Consider the following 13303-nt stretch of genomic DNA (forward strand, 5'->3'; position numbering starts at 1 on the left):
GAGTATTGGCAGCTAAAATGTAAAATATACCTCAGACCCACAAAAATGTGCAAAGTAGCACTACTCTGGACTGTCTTTGACTTTGACTAAACGACAATTCCCGAATTCAAGGACGTTTCAGAATCCCACACGTGCAAAGCACAACCAGCAGACAACAAGTGGCAGACAGAGCGTGATGCCACTTATAGGCAAGCTAGCAGACACTGTTTTTGAGTCACATCGTTGTCCGTGTTTGGGGGCGTGTTTGGTGGGAAGGTAACCTGCACGCCACATGCAGAACGCTTTACAACAGCGGGGAGAGGTGTTACCGCCTTTGACTCTTTTCCTGCTTCCAACGTTAGCTACATTATACATTACAGTATAATAACTCAGCTATCGAAGAACAGCACTGAAATAACACAATATCAGTTATATATTAGGGTGGATTTTCTGTTTAATGACAAGATGTTATCTGGTTGTAATTCCATGTTTTTCTGGTATGAAAACCCTTTTCGTTCTTCTATTTGTTCTATTAACTGAGTTATTTCTAGGCCTGCATGCAGAGTTGTAGCTTGCAGTGGGTTTATGGTCCACTAGATGCATGTATGCCAGTGTTTGAGCCTATTAATAGTCTTACAACTGCTGTAATTGTACTCCTGATTAACTGGACCCAGGAAATGGTGTTTAAAAAAGCATTTTTTTAAGAGCATTGCTCAAAAAGCCTGATCCTGCCTCTGAATTTCTGCCCTTATATGTTTTGTAAAACACATACAATCCTGCATTCACATTTTAAATATAATATTCATTTCCAGGATATGTGAAGTATACATTTAGTAAGAAATTCCACCAGTAAGATCCTCTTTAATCACCATATTTTGAAGAGAGTCTCCCACAAGTTCTTATACAACTGGGGACAACTTGAGGACAAGGGGGCCAAATGCAAAATTAATTATTACTAGACTTCTTATTTAAGCATTTAACCATGATACAACAGCGCCATCTGGTGAAATGAGGCGTACACAGTGACCTGCACGCAGATAATGAGGCCAGAAGATTGATACTGAGCAAACGTGACTGTGTCCAATCAATGCAGGAGGAGACACTGAGGTGTATCCTGGGTGATGCCCATTGCAAACTATACCAACATTTCCCTTTTTATAATATGATTCTTTCAATGTTGTGCATTAATGCTGATGTAGGCTTTACAGTGACCCGTGACCATTCAGATAACCATGGCTTTTAAATCCAGGACAAAAAAACACAGGCCATATAAAATAGTTTATCATCATGACAAAAAAAAAAACATAACATCCTCACAATATTGTCTTACCAACAACGACGAGCCGTCTGGACTGTGATTTCACATTCATTAGAGCATGATTTGCTGATAATGAATTCAATTAAACTAAATATGTGAGGGTTATATTAACAACACTAACAAAGTAACTTTGTAAGTTACGGCACATACATTTTACGGTAGGCTATGTATCCCACCTTTAAAACACCTCCAAAGACTTTATAGCCGTACGTGCGCTGTGAGGAAAGTCTTCGGCACCTTTCCGCACCCCACCACCTGCAGGATGTTCTTAAAGCTCTCTTTATTTTCACGTCTTATCGGGGGAGAGCGCGAACGCAGTCCCCCACTACCACAAATTATGCAGTCGAGATTCCCACATTTGGGGAATTCGCACGGGTCAGATAGCCTCAGTGCAATGGCTATGCCTCGCCATGGGTGAACCACCTATTTGATCATGGTATCTCCCCTGCCAGGTAAGTATGAGTGGTGTATGTGACAGTCAGAGGGTCTTTCTAGAAGGAACTGTTTTCAGTGACGGTTGAGACGCTGAAATACATACACAATACGAGCAGAAGTGAATGTGATTGAACTCCAACTAATCAAAACCATCTCATATTTTCGGTATGTCTGGTGTAAAAGTGCTGTAGAAACGTAACATTCAAAACACGGGTTATAGACCATGTCTTCCCGTCATGCACTGCGCGGTATATGCCTGCAGTTCTAGACACTTCCGTAAATAAAACACATCACCACCAGTAATACGCTAAACATAATAAAACAAGACACAACAAACCACAAATATATGTCATAATAACCATAGACTGTATCGCTAGTGACCAGTACACCTCGCTTTTATACCAGAATTCGCTTTGACAAACTTTAAAGTGAACTATTTCCGCCTTAAAGACGTAGTAATGAACTGCGCAAGCGCCAGAATGCAACGTTGCAAGAAATCCGAAAAACGCTTTTTAATCAGCTTTTATTAGTCGATTTAAATTGATTTCTGGTTGACTCCAATTGTATGAAAACTAAGATTTCTTTACTCGCCTAACAATAATAACATTGAGTGATTTTAGTTTGCATGCTGACATTATTCCACTGCTAAAGTAGAGCGATTCAATGTCAAAACAGAACAGTTATGTGTTTGGGGATTTTTTTTAAAGATATTTTCATGCAATTGTAACAGCTGCTGAGGCAGACTGTTTTCCAGTTGATTTTAGTCCAGACAGTACAGCACAGTCATGCCATGGTTTTGTGCTCTTATTTTTTTTACGACTGTATAATTCTTCTTGTAGATCAACTCATTTTCCTCTCTGTTTACCTCACACCAGGTGTTAATCTGATCCTAAAGTAAAGTCATTTGTTTTACATTTCCCACCTGAAAAACATGTTATTCTTCTTGTCTGCTTTAAATAAGAGCAAAGATGGTAAAAAAAAAAAAAATGACATTAAAATCCTCTTAATTCATCAGTTCAGTTCAACTCACTATTAATAACAGCATGTCTCCTGGTAATAAGATTTTATCTGAAAACATTTTTATACTGTAACTGTTATATATCAGTGGCTTCCCACAGGACTGCCTCTAACAGTGTAAAGGGACTTGACTCAATTTTCATCGTATTAATAACTTGCAATTTATCATATTCCACCTCTTCACTGAAGATAAAATACAGAAGATCAACTCTGGCTAAAGACTTCAAATTTAGACATTTACTAAACTTTGGAGAAGTTGAAAATTCGTCACTTTTTCTTTCATATTTTTTACCATTCATCTGCTTTTACGCCTAACTGCCAGCCTTGCAGGACATGTGATCTAAACGAAGAGGTTATTTAAGTCTGATTATCAGGCTGGACAAGCACAGTTCTAATACTCATTAATGACATAGTAGCTGAATTCCACTTATGTCAGCCTGTGCCAGGGTCCTGGGATTGTGCATGCCAGATCACTGCCATGGCTGACTCACTAGTTAAATGGAACAGACCAAGCTTAAAGGTCCTATGACATGTTGCTTTTTGGATGTTTTTATATAGGCCTTAGTCAGTCCTTCCAGAAAAAGAGTTTTTTTGTGATTGTTGCGGGCAAAAATCCTTGATTATGCGGCACGTTTTCTTAAAAAATACGATGGAATATGCGGGATATTTATGCAATTTTATGCAATGAAATTGCGGGAACTTACAAAAAATTGCGGGAACTTACAAAAAACTGTGGTTTCACCATGGCTTCATCGCGGGGTTTGCAGCTTTTCGATGATGTTCACGTCGCGTAATTACGTCACTTCATAATGTTCCCATGGCAACAGGGGAAAATGGCTGCTCTTGTGTGAAGTAAACGCAACATTTTTCAACTTTATGCTAAGATATGTAACTTTTTTGCAACAAAAATGTGGGGATTATGAAATCATGCAAGCCTCGCATATTTTGCGCGGAAATCGACAATTTATGCTGTATTTCTGTATCTGTAGCTTTAAATGCTATTGAGGAGGAGAGAGAGGGGGGGGGGGCAAGGTGGAGAGTGGGGGTGTGGCCTTGACCAACTGCCACTTTGCTTGTTTTCAAGCCATGATGTCTCTCTCTCTCTCATGGGCGGGAAAAGCAGAGAAAGGGGAGGTAACCTTTCCCCTTATGATGTCATAAAGGGAAGATTCCAGATCGGCCCATCTGAGCTTTCATTTTCTCAAAGGCAGAGCAGGATACCCAGGGCTCGGTTTACACCTATCGCCATTTCTAGCCACTGGGGGACCATAGGCAGGCTGGGGGAACTCATATTAATGTTAAAAAACCTCAAAGTGAAATTTTCATGCCATGGGACCTTTAATGTTAATCACGGCTGTGCATTTCCATCTACAAGTCAAAATGTATGCTTTGAAAAAAAAACTATTCACTGGACATTTGGTAGTCTACTTTGCCTGTCAAAGATCAACAAATGTTTCAAACTTAGACCTGAAAATCTGCAGGAGCAATTAGATCACCCCAGATAAAGAGTCGCCAGCATCTTCCACTGTGCTCTGAAATACAATAGTACAAGAAAGATAGTAAGGACCAGTATCCTACCGGTACCTTAAATCAAGCACTGGAGGTTTGGTTTCATACCAAGTGGGAAGTTTCTGACTTTCAACTCAGAATCATAGTCAGCCTTTTCTTGACCATGTGGTTTCCTCTTCAGGACACAAACTTCCCAAACTTGCATGTTAAAAAAAAAAAAAAATCTACAGAATGGAAACACAGACAGTTCTTTTTATATTCTGACATAATGGACACATCAAACTACACACATCATTAATGACAAACAAGTTAACTTAAACAAGCTTATTTTTAATGGATCTGCAAAACTGTTTGAATTTCCAAAGAGAACTTCTGTACCTCCCGCCCCGTTACCCAGTGGCAAACGTTACACATGGTTACAGAAACGCTTCCAACCCAAAGAAATCTGCATGCAGGAAAAAAAACAAAATCAACCCAAATAAGGGAAAAAAATAAAAGTAAAATAAATCGTACAAATAAAAATAAAACGTCAATAAACAGGACATACTGTATAATGCTGTTCTCTTGGCTGGAGGAGAAATTCAAACGCTTCTGCTTTAGTTCAGCGTCCTCGCAACGAGCCTGAACCTACAGAATATTAATCTGTAATTTCATTGGGTGGATGTGGCTCCGCCCACCACACAGTCCCGCCCCTGTCTTCCATATAAGGCACAGGACAAAATAAACCCCCACATACAAAAGGAGCTAGCCACACCTCTGTCACTTGGTAACAAATTGTAAATGACCAAATACGGTTAGACAACAGAAATCCACTAAGTGTACAAAATGTTAATCCTACATTTGTCTTTTTTATGTTTTAATTTTCTTATCTTTTTTTATTTCCTCTGACTGCAGGTGAGTGCTGTGGTTGGGGGTGAGGCTGGGAGTGGGGTAAAGGGTGGGTGAGGGTGTCCAACCAGGTCAGGCAAAAGAAATTTAAAAATATGAGCTTGTCTTTTCACACTTTTTTTCCTTTTTTACAACTTTTAAAATAAATGACAAGAAACGCGACTGGATTTCTCTTTTTATCAGAAATAAAAATCATCATCATCGGGGAGCCGAAGAATATGGTGGAGGGTGGGGGAGGAGGGAGATTAGACGAGTGAAGTGGTTTATTGTTTTATTCTGATAAAGAGACAGTGTCAGTGTGCAAGAAAACTCATGAGACAGGTTAGAGAGCGAGAGAGTTAGAGTTAAATGTGAGAGAGAGAGAGAGAGAGAGAGAGAGAGAGAGAGAGAGAATGTGTGCGTGCGTGTGTGCGTGTTTGTGTGTGTGTGTGTGCGTGTTTGTGTGTGTGTGTGTGTGTGTGTGTGTGTGCGTGTGTGTGTGTATGCGTGTGTGTGCGTGTGTTTGTGTGCATTGGTGTAAGTGAGAATGAGGAGTTGTTCAACTGCAGCACTTGCTCTTCCAGCCTGTGACTCCACCTCCGCTGCTGATGTCGACGTTTTCACTGTTGGGCTCTTTTACAGGCGTCTGTCAAACAAAAAACGCACACAAAAATACATCTTGTAAAATACTTTCTTCTATTTTCCCCACCTACGTGCATGTACATGATAGTTCAATATTTATGTTTACCTATCTTTGTTCAGCTTTGTTGTCCTTGACATTAGCTGTTTTGTCTATTTCAATCTTCCTAAAAAATTGTAACTTAAAACCGCCAGTGATGATGCAAAATGACAGCAATGAATCCCATTTTACTGCTCGCTATAGAGTAAACTACTGAGTGTAGAGAATGAGTGACAAGTGATTCAAGCCATCAGTCCAACCTCATTTTGTCAGTCGAAGACTGAGAGGAGTTCCACTTTGCTGAATACAGTTGAACCAAGCGCTGGTACGACTTCATCTACTGTGTCCAGTGCGACCGACACTGTGGACCCCAGGAAGCTTAAGGGCACAGCTAATGGGGATCCGACAATAAACTAAACTATGACCAGGACACACACTTTTTGCTTCTTTGATGGTTTGGAAATATGACGTTTTCACAAAGGCACTCAAACGTGAGTCCTCCAGGTAAAACATGCAGGCTGTCGTACGAGTTTGGTCTGGGCCGGCGCGCTGGACTCGGCTGTAACTGGGCCGAGGTCCTGAATAATACATGTCTCATAATACATAAAAGTCAAATATTTGGCCAAAACTGGCGATTCTGAGTCGACTTAGAAAAGCTACTGGTATGTTCAAGGACGAGGATATAACCCTTAATTTGATAGACAACTTATGTTGTAGACGTTTAAGGTAATAACACCAGCAGTGGCTACACCAACTGTGAGCACATTGTTTAGCCATTAAAAGTGGGTAGAATGTGGTCATCACAGTTAGATTAGATACACTGACAGCATCACAATTTGCATCTGACTGAAGGCTAAGTTAGCCAACAAAGAGCAAAGCTATAAAATGGCCACTTAGAAAGTAATATGAATACTATGTATAAACACATATTAATTCATTTGTACCGGAGTGCCAGCAAATATCAACAAGTCAAGTAAAGCATTCATGTTTCTTGTTATTGTTAAATACACACACACACCTTTCTGAGGATGTCTTCTGCTAACGTGAGGAAAGCCTTCTCGATGTTGATGTTGGCCTTAGCACTCGTCTCAAAAAACCTAATGCCGTGCTCCCTCGCAATCTGTGGAGAAGAAAGCAGGGCGAGTTAGAACGGTGAGTGCGGAATCAGTTTAAGAAAGTTCAGTCCCGAAATAAAGTGTGCAGAACAGAGATCAGGTATCACTGCTGTTACCAACACACACACACACACACACACACACACACACACAAACGTTTGTTTCACTATCTTTGTGGGGACCCGTCATTGACATAATGCATTCCCTAGCCCCTTACCCTAACCTTAACCATCACAACTAAATGCCTAACCTTAACCCTTACCCTCACCATAACCTAATTCTAACCCTAAAACCAAGTCTTAACCCTCAAACAGCCCTTTAACCTTGTGGGGTCCAGCATTTTGGCCCCACAAAGCTGTGCAGACCCCACAAGTATACTGTATTCCCCGGTTTTTGGACCACACACACACACACACACACACACACACACACACACACACACACACGTCAGGTAGGGGTGTGTGTATGAGTAAGCAGATCTGCATCCGATGTTGCTAAATCTGCAGACTGACTAGTCCCTGCTAGTTTGCTATAGTACAACAAGCCAAAGCTCTGAAAAGGCACCACACACCCACACAGATGTTTTCACTTGTTCTGGTTGATTAGATCTCAGGTCAGGCTGAAACTGGGCGGCACTGTACTGGACGTTTCATCAAGTGACCAAACTCTTATATACTAATAGAGGACAGTAAGTGATGTCCGAATGCAGCAGTCACCGCGGTCACTAAAATATGCAAACATTCCCCATCTGCTATCAGTGCATTCACACGAGGGGAAAAATACAGCTGCTTCAATACTGAAGAAAAGTTGTGCATTTGACTGCACAAATACAATGAAATACAAGGATTTAGGCACATGTTTTAGCAGACTGCAAGAAAAGAAGCAGGTGATCACTGCAATTCCAGATCATTTGAATCCTGGTGCTGAAACCTAGATATGTAGATCCCATTTTGTTTCAGATATGTTGCATTTTAAGGTAAACTCATAGCTTAGACATTGTACTGCTAGGTGACTCCATTTATATTTTGTATGACTGAAATCTTCATGATTTAGATTTTAATGAAAAGTCCTGCTTACTAGTTTTTTGAATACCTCCAGGCTTTGTTTAGTGTCGAAATAAGGTACATGTGTGTCAAGAAACTCAATTTGTCACCATATTTAAATGTCTACCGACCATCTCCTACATAACAAGTACCAGAGGTGTGCAGAGGTTCCAACTGACTGAGTTACAACCCATACACAGCATCACAAATAGCAGCCTTGATATTTCCATTAGCGTAGATGTCCGTCTTTACTCAGACATTGTTTGAAGCGGGTGAAAAGATTGTTTATAAAAATGGAAATATCTCCTGAGTGAAATGGACATGTTGTAGTTTTGTGAAGTCACTATGCTGTGTAAGCAGCACTGCAAGTGGTGAAGTTTCTTAATTTTTCTTCTACAACTGTTACTACATAAGCGAGCCCACTCAACACAAAATACACAGCTTTTTTATTTTTCAAATACACACAAAGCCCACATTCAGTTTGAGTAATTCCTTGAGCTGTAAAGAGTGTGTCCTAAAAATAATGCCATCCAATTCATTTCAGCTATAAACATCCAGCACTAGCTGCAACAATATTTCAGTGTCATCAGTTACACCAACTATTATCAATTTTGCATACTCATTATAATGCAGTATTTGGTTTAAGCATGTATTTAAACCAGTTTAAACCCTTACAACTTTTGACAACTTTGACAACTTGACCCATTAGGTCATGCAACGCAGGTCTGGAATTTGTCTGGAGGCTCAAATATAATTAAGAGTCTCATATTCATTACGTAAACAGTAAGATAACAGGATTGAGGACACCTCAACTGTACTTGTTAGGACAGTAAAGAGGCTCACATTTCTCGGCCCTGATCCTCTGAGCTCGTCTCCAAAGTTCAGTTATTCTCTGACCTTTACACTGCACCAGCTGCTTTCTAGAGAAAGAACTGTGTACCTGCATTGTGGGGTGGTACCATAACTTGTTTTTCAATAGGCCTACTAAATCAAATGTATCCTTTTTTAAATTTATTTTAGATGGCTTTTGTCTGAAGAAAATGTTGTTTGAGTAGTTGTGGTTGCCAGCTGAGTTGTTACAGTAGATGTAAGCCTTTACGGCATGCAAAGACAAACTGCAGCGTGCTGCACATTCTATAAGGAGGCACTGTTTTAGGGTCGGGTGTAAACTGACATTTCACAAGCGATTTCAAAAAGCTTTCAAACTATGTTCACCAGTTTCAATGCCATATTTTAAAACATTCTCCCTACATTATGTATTTAATAAACATTATGGTGTTCTCTTTTAGTTAGCCTGCTGTTTTCCTGCGACTTCATATTGTGTTTTCTAAGTGAAAAGATGGGACTGGTATGTAATTAACGGCAGGGGACTAAATGGACAGGTCTATGAACCGAACAGTGGTGCTCATAAGTTTATGAACCCATGCTAAAGTTGACTAAAAGGAGGAATAAAAAAAATCTTCTTTTGGAAATTGATCTCAATGCCTTAATTAAAAAAAATTGTGTACAAATGTACTGTATCGTAAATAAATAAATGTTCTTCCTTAAAATACAGGGGGCATAAGTAAGTACACCCCTATGTTAAATTCCCATAGAGGCAGGCAGACTTTTATTTTTAAAGGCCAGTTATTTCATGGATCCAGGATACTATGCATCCTGATAAAGTTCCCTTGGCCTTTGGAATTAAAATAGCCCCACATCATCACATACCCGGCTTACACCATACCTAGAGACTGGCATGAGGTACTTTCCATACAATCATCTCTCAATGCAAATCAAACCAGCTATTAGGCTAACTGAAATAAAACCATGCCCCCTGTATTGTAAGGAAGAACATGTATTTATTTACGATACAAAGAAAATTGGTGTCCTTAAAGGTTGGATTTTTCCTAATTTTCTTAATTAAAGGCATTAAGATCAATTTCCAAAAGATGATTTTTTTTATTCCTCTTTTTAGTCAACTTTAGCATGGGTTCATAAACTTATGACCACCACTGTATCTGGAAAGTAGCAGTAACAAATCAGCCAATCAAAATGCAGCACACTGATGATGAATGACTGCACCATCCTACCTGCTCCCCCTTGGCTTTTGGTACGACCCTCTTGTCCTCCATGTCACACTTGTTGCCTAGCAGCATCCTCTCAACGTCTTCATTTGCATGCTGAAAAAGATAAAGAAGAAAGAGTAGATTATCAGATTACCTTTTTTTCCATATCAGCAACATTAAACGTTGCTTCATCTCTGATTTCACCCTCTCTACACTGGCACATGATCCCACAAGCTAACCGACCAAGAAACACACAAACACAGGTAAACAGGTTATCTATTAACATTTTAAAGCTTCTAATAGCCACCGGGCAGAGATTATTGCAGCTGTCTATATGACAAATGCCAGAACTTGTTGGCAACTCTGGTACGACAACTCTACTTCCCACTTAGTCATCAAGACAAGTCCTCGACATCCTCAACGGGTCTGAAGATATAGCTAAAGGGTCGCAAGATGATTAAAAGATAGAAAAACAAAATAAAGCATTTCATGGGATTAGGGATGCAACTGACAAATAGTTTTATTATCAGTTTACTTAACTATTACTATGTTGATGAATCTTGTGGTCTATAAAATTCGGACAAGAGTGAGAAATGCTTTTTTTGTTGTCGTTTAATTTAAAAAATGATCTAAGCAATAAGATTGCAAAGTTATTGCCGAGGAATTTCTGTCAATCGGCCAACTGATTAATTTTCTAATTGTTTCAGCGCCGATCGTTTTACCTCCTTTGGGCCTGTAAAAAATTATTACAAATAAACCAGGGCTGGATCGATTGATCTTCAGATTATTTTCTCAATAATTGGTTAATTGTTTTGTCTATAAGATATCAGAAAGTAGTGAAAAATGTTAACATTTCCCACAGTTCAAGGTGAAGTCTTCAAATGTCGTGTCAACAGTCTAAAACCTAAAGATGCTCTGTTTACCATCATGTATGACAGAAGAGCAGCATCAAATCCTCACATTTGAGAAGCTGGGGGGAAAAATAAGACAATGATTTGATTATCAAAATAGTTGCAGATAAAATTTCTGCCGATCGACTAATCGAAGAATTGACTTATCGTTGCAGCTGTAAAATAAACAATAGAACTAAAATCACTCGTTGGTTGAAGCGGTCACAACTCATAGACATGCAATTGTGCACGATAGGTCGCAAATAGATATCCCTTTGTTCTGAGGGTTTACTAGCCAAAAATAAGAAGGTTGGAATCCACTACTCACAATACTCTCCAAGTAGCAGACATCTCTGCATCATTTTAGCGCTCTCTGGAGTCAACAACAAGCTTTCACACATGCAGAAGTGCAACATGAGCAAGGTCGAGTTCTTAGTTTGCAGGAAATGCATTGTGTTTCCTTTCCTTGACCGGACGCAAAGCTCTCAACAGCGAGGGTGAGACAATTTAAAAGAAAGCGTTCTACACAAGCCCAGTGTCTGCCAGTCTCTCCCACAGGAGCGTGACACCTTCATACTGATCATGTGTCGTAATGTTATAGTGTATTGTTGCACCCAGGAATAATAAAGAAGGATAATATGAGCTATTGAATAAAAGCACTCACAGTAATTCATCTGATGTGTTGGATCTGGCATTGATCCCAAAAGGTTAATCACATAATAAGAAGAATCACTACTGAGATGAACAGTTAGGACGTAGTGTAAAACACAATACAATACAAAGCAAAGATGCACCAACATAGAAAAATAATAAAGAGGATGGAGGCTAAAACAGAGGAAAAATTATCCACAGAGATGCTTCTACCTTTACATTAGGCTGCACTTCCTTGCCCTTATGGACTTCTATCCATTATGACAAGATAAAGATCCAAACACTGTACCTCACAGATCCTGTTAAATCCTCTCTGAGCAACCCCTAACGCACACATACATTTAAGGATCTCATACAGTACTCAAGCGTTGTGTAACCTCTAACATTGACCTAATAGGCGATAGACAGTTTATTGTCACTGCATATGTATACGCGGTGGCATCGCTACGACAACCTTTTCAAGAACCTGGTTGAAGGAATAAAAGAGGGAGGCTGTGTTCGCACGGTCCAACAAGTCCGCCACCGCTGGTAAACTTTGAAAAAAATCGTATTTTGCACGGCTACATGTAAAGGGGAATATTAGTTGAATATTCACTTTCATTTGCCACGTAAACAGCTTAGTCGGAATATCATCTTTTTCGGAATAAGGTCAAAAACTGGAATATTATGTGCATGTGAACGTAGTCATTGTCTGGAGTTGAACTTCTGGTTCCACAGATATTCACAAGGTAAAACAGTGCTCAGTGGTTTTCCCTCAATGAGCCAGATGGAAACAGACATCTGGCTCAGCGGATGTAATTGACCTTTCGCTAAGCCACGCCCAAAAAACGCCACAGGCCAATCGTGGCTTAGCAACCGCAACTAGGCGCGGGAGGTCTGTCAAGCTTTCGAGCGAGGGAAACATGCCTAAGCGTTGTGCGTATGGATTGTGCAAATCTGATACCCGGTATCCTAAAAGTTTGGACGGGGTGGTGGAACGTTTTTCCTTCCCGAAACCTAAAACCCAAGGGGAGAAATGCCGGCCGTGGATCAAGCAGTGTGGGAGGCCCCATTCACAACTAGCTAAATGTCGACAGGATTAACAAAAACACCTACGTTTGCTCCAAGGCAAGAACACGCTAATGCTAGCTAGCTAGCTAGCTAACTCAGCACAGCATTGCTTGGAAATAATGACGGTTCTTTGTTCATAATGTATACATTTGAACGTAAAATAAGATGATTGAAGGCAAGACGGAGGCTCACTGACTTTAAAATATGTTTCAGCATTTTGTTAATCGCTAAAAATATAAGCAGGAGAATGTTATCATTGCAAAGTGGTCAGGCTAATGTCTTGTGTTTATTCCACAAGATTTATGGATAAGCTGTTTGATTTATAATTATTAGATTATTTTCAAATTTCACTTACCCTGCTGTGCGTGAACATAGCTCAGTGTGTGTGTTTTCCATTCAAATGGCCAGCGTATGAGGCGGCTGCTGCTTGTGTGGCTTTAGCTTCAATTTTGATGAAATTATTCTCTAATCGGTTGCATATTATGTCTCTCTCTCTCCCCTCGAATGCATACTGCAGTCCCTTTTGTCTTGCTCTCTCAGATATTTCACCCGTTCACCAAAAATTACTAATTATCTCCTTGGGAATGTCTGACACCGGTGCATACATACTGTAACAGACGTGCCAGGCACGAAAGCTCGTCAGGCGTAGCAACAGTAACTAAGGAGGGCGGGGCTTAGCGAGGGGGTCAATTTAGTCGCACT

General features: G+C 40.0%; 1 protein-coding gene and 1 non-coding gene across 2 annotated transcripts in view; both read right to left on the bottom strand.

Moving 5' to 3' along the window:
- Positions 1-1594: 1594 nt before the first annotated feature.
- On the bottom strand, positions 1595-1757 carry LOC116066512. Its single transcript, XR_004108975.1, has one exon. It is a non-coding gene; the product is annotated as a U1 spliceosomal RNA (small nuclear RNA).
- A 2810-nt stretch (positions 1758-4567) lies between these two features.
- The window catches only part of rab10 (RAB10, member RAS oncogene family), a 19938-nt gene continuing 11202 nt past the window's right edge, over positions 4568-13303 (bottom strand). Inside the window, exons 4-6 of the mRNA XM_031322401.2 lie at positions 10035-10124; positions 6823-6924; positions 4568-5771 (exon numbers count right to left, since the gene is read on the bottom strand). Coding sequence (XP_031178261.1) covers positions 5685-5771; positions 6823-6924; positions 10035-10124 — 279 coding nt within the window. The 3' untranslated portion in view covers positions 4568-5684. The remainder of the gene's footprint in view (positions 5772-6822; positions 6925-10034; positions 10125-13303) is intronic.

This window comes from Sander lucioperca, chromosome 19, assembly GCF_008315115.2.
Source record: "Sander lucioperca isolate FBNREF2018 chromosome 19, SLUC_FBN_1.2, whole genome shotgun sequence".
NCBI classification, from domain to species: Eukaryota; Metazoa; Chordata; class Actinopteri; order Perciformes; family Percidae; genus Sander; species Sander lucioperca.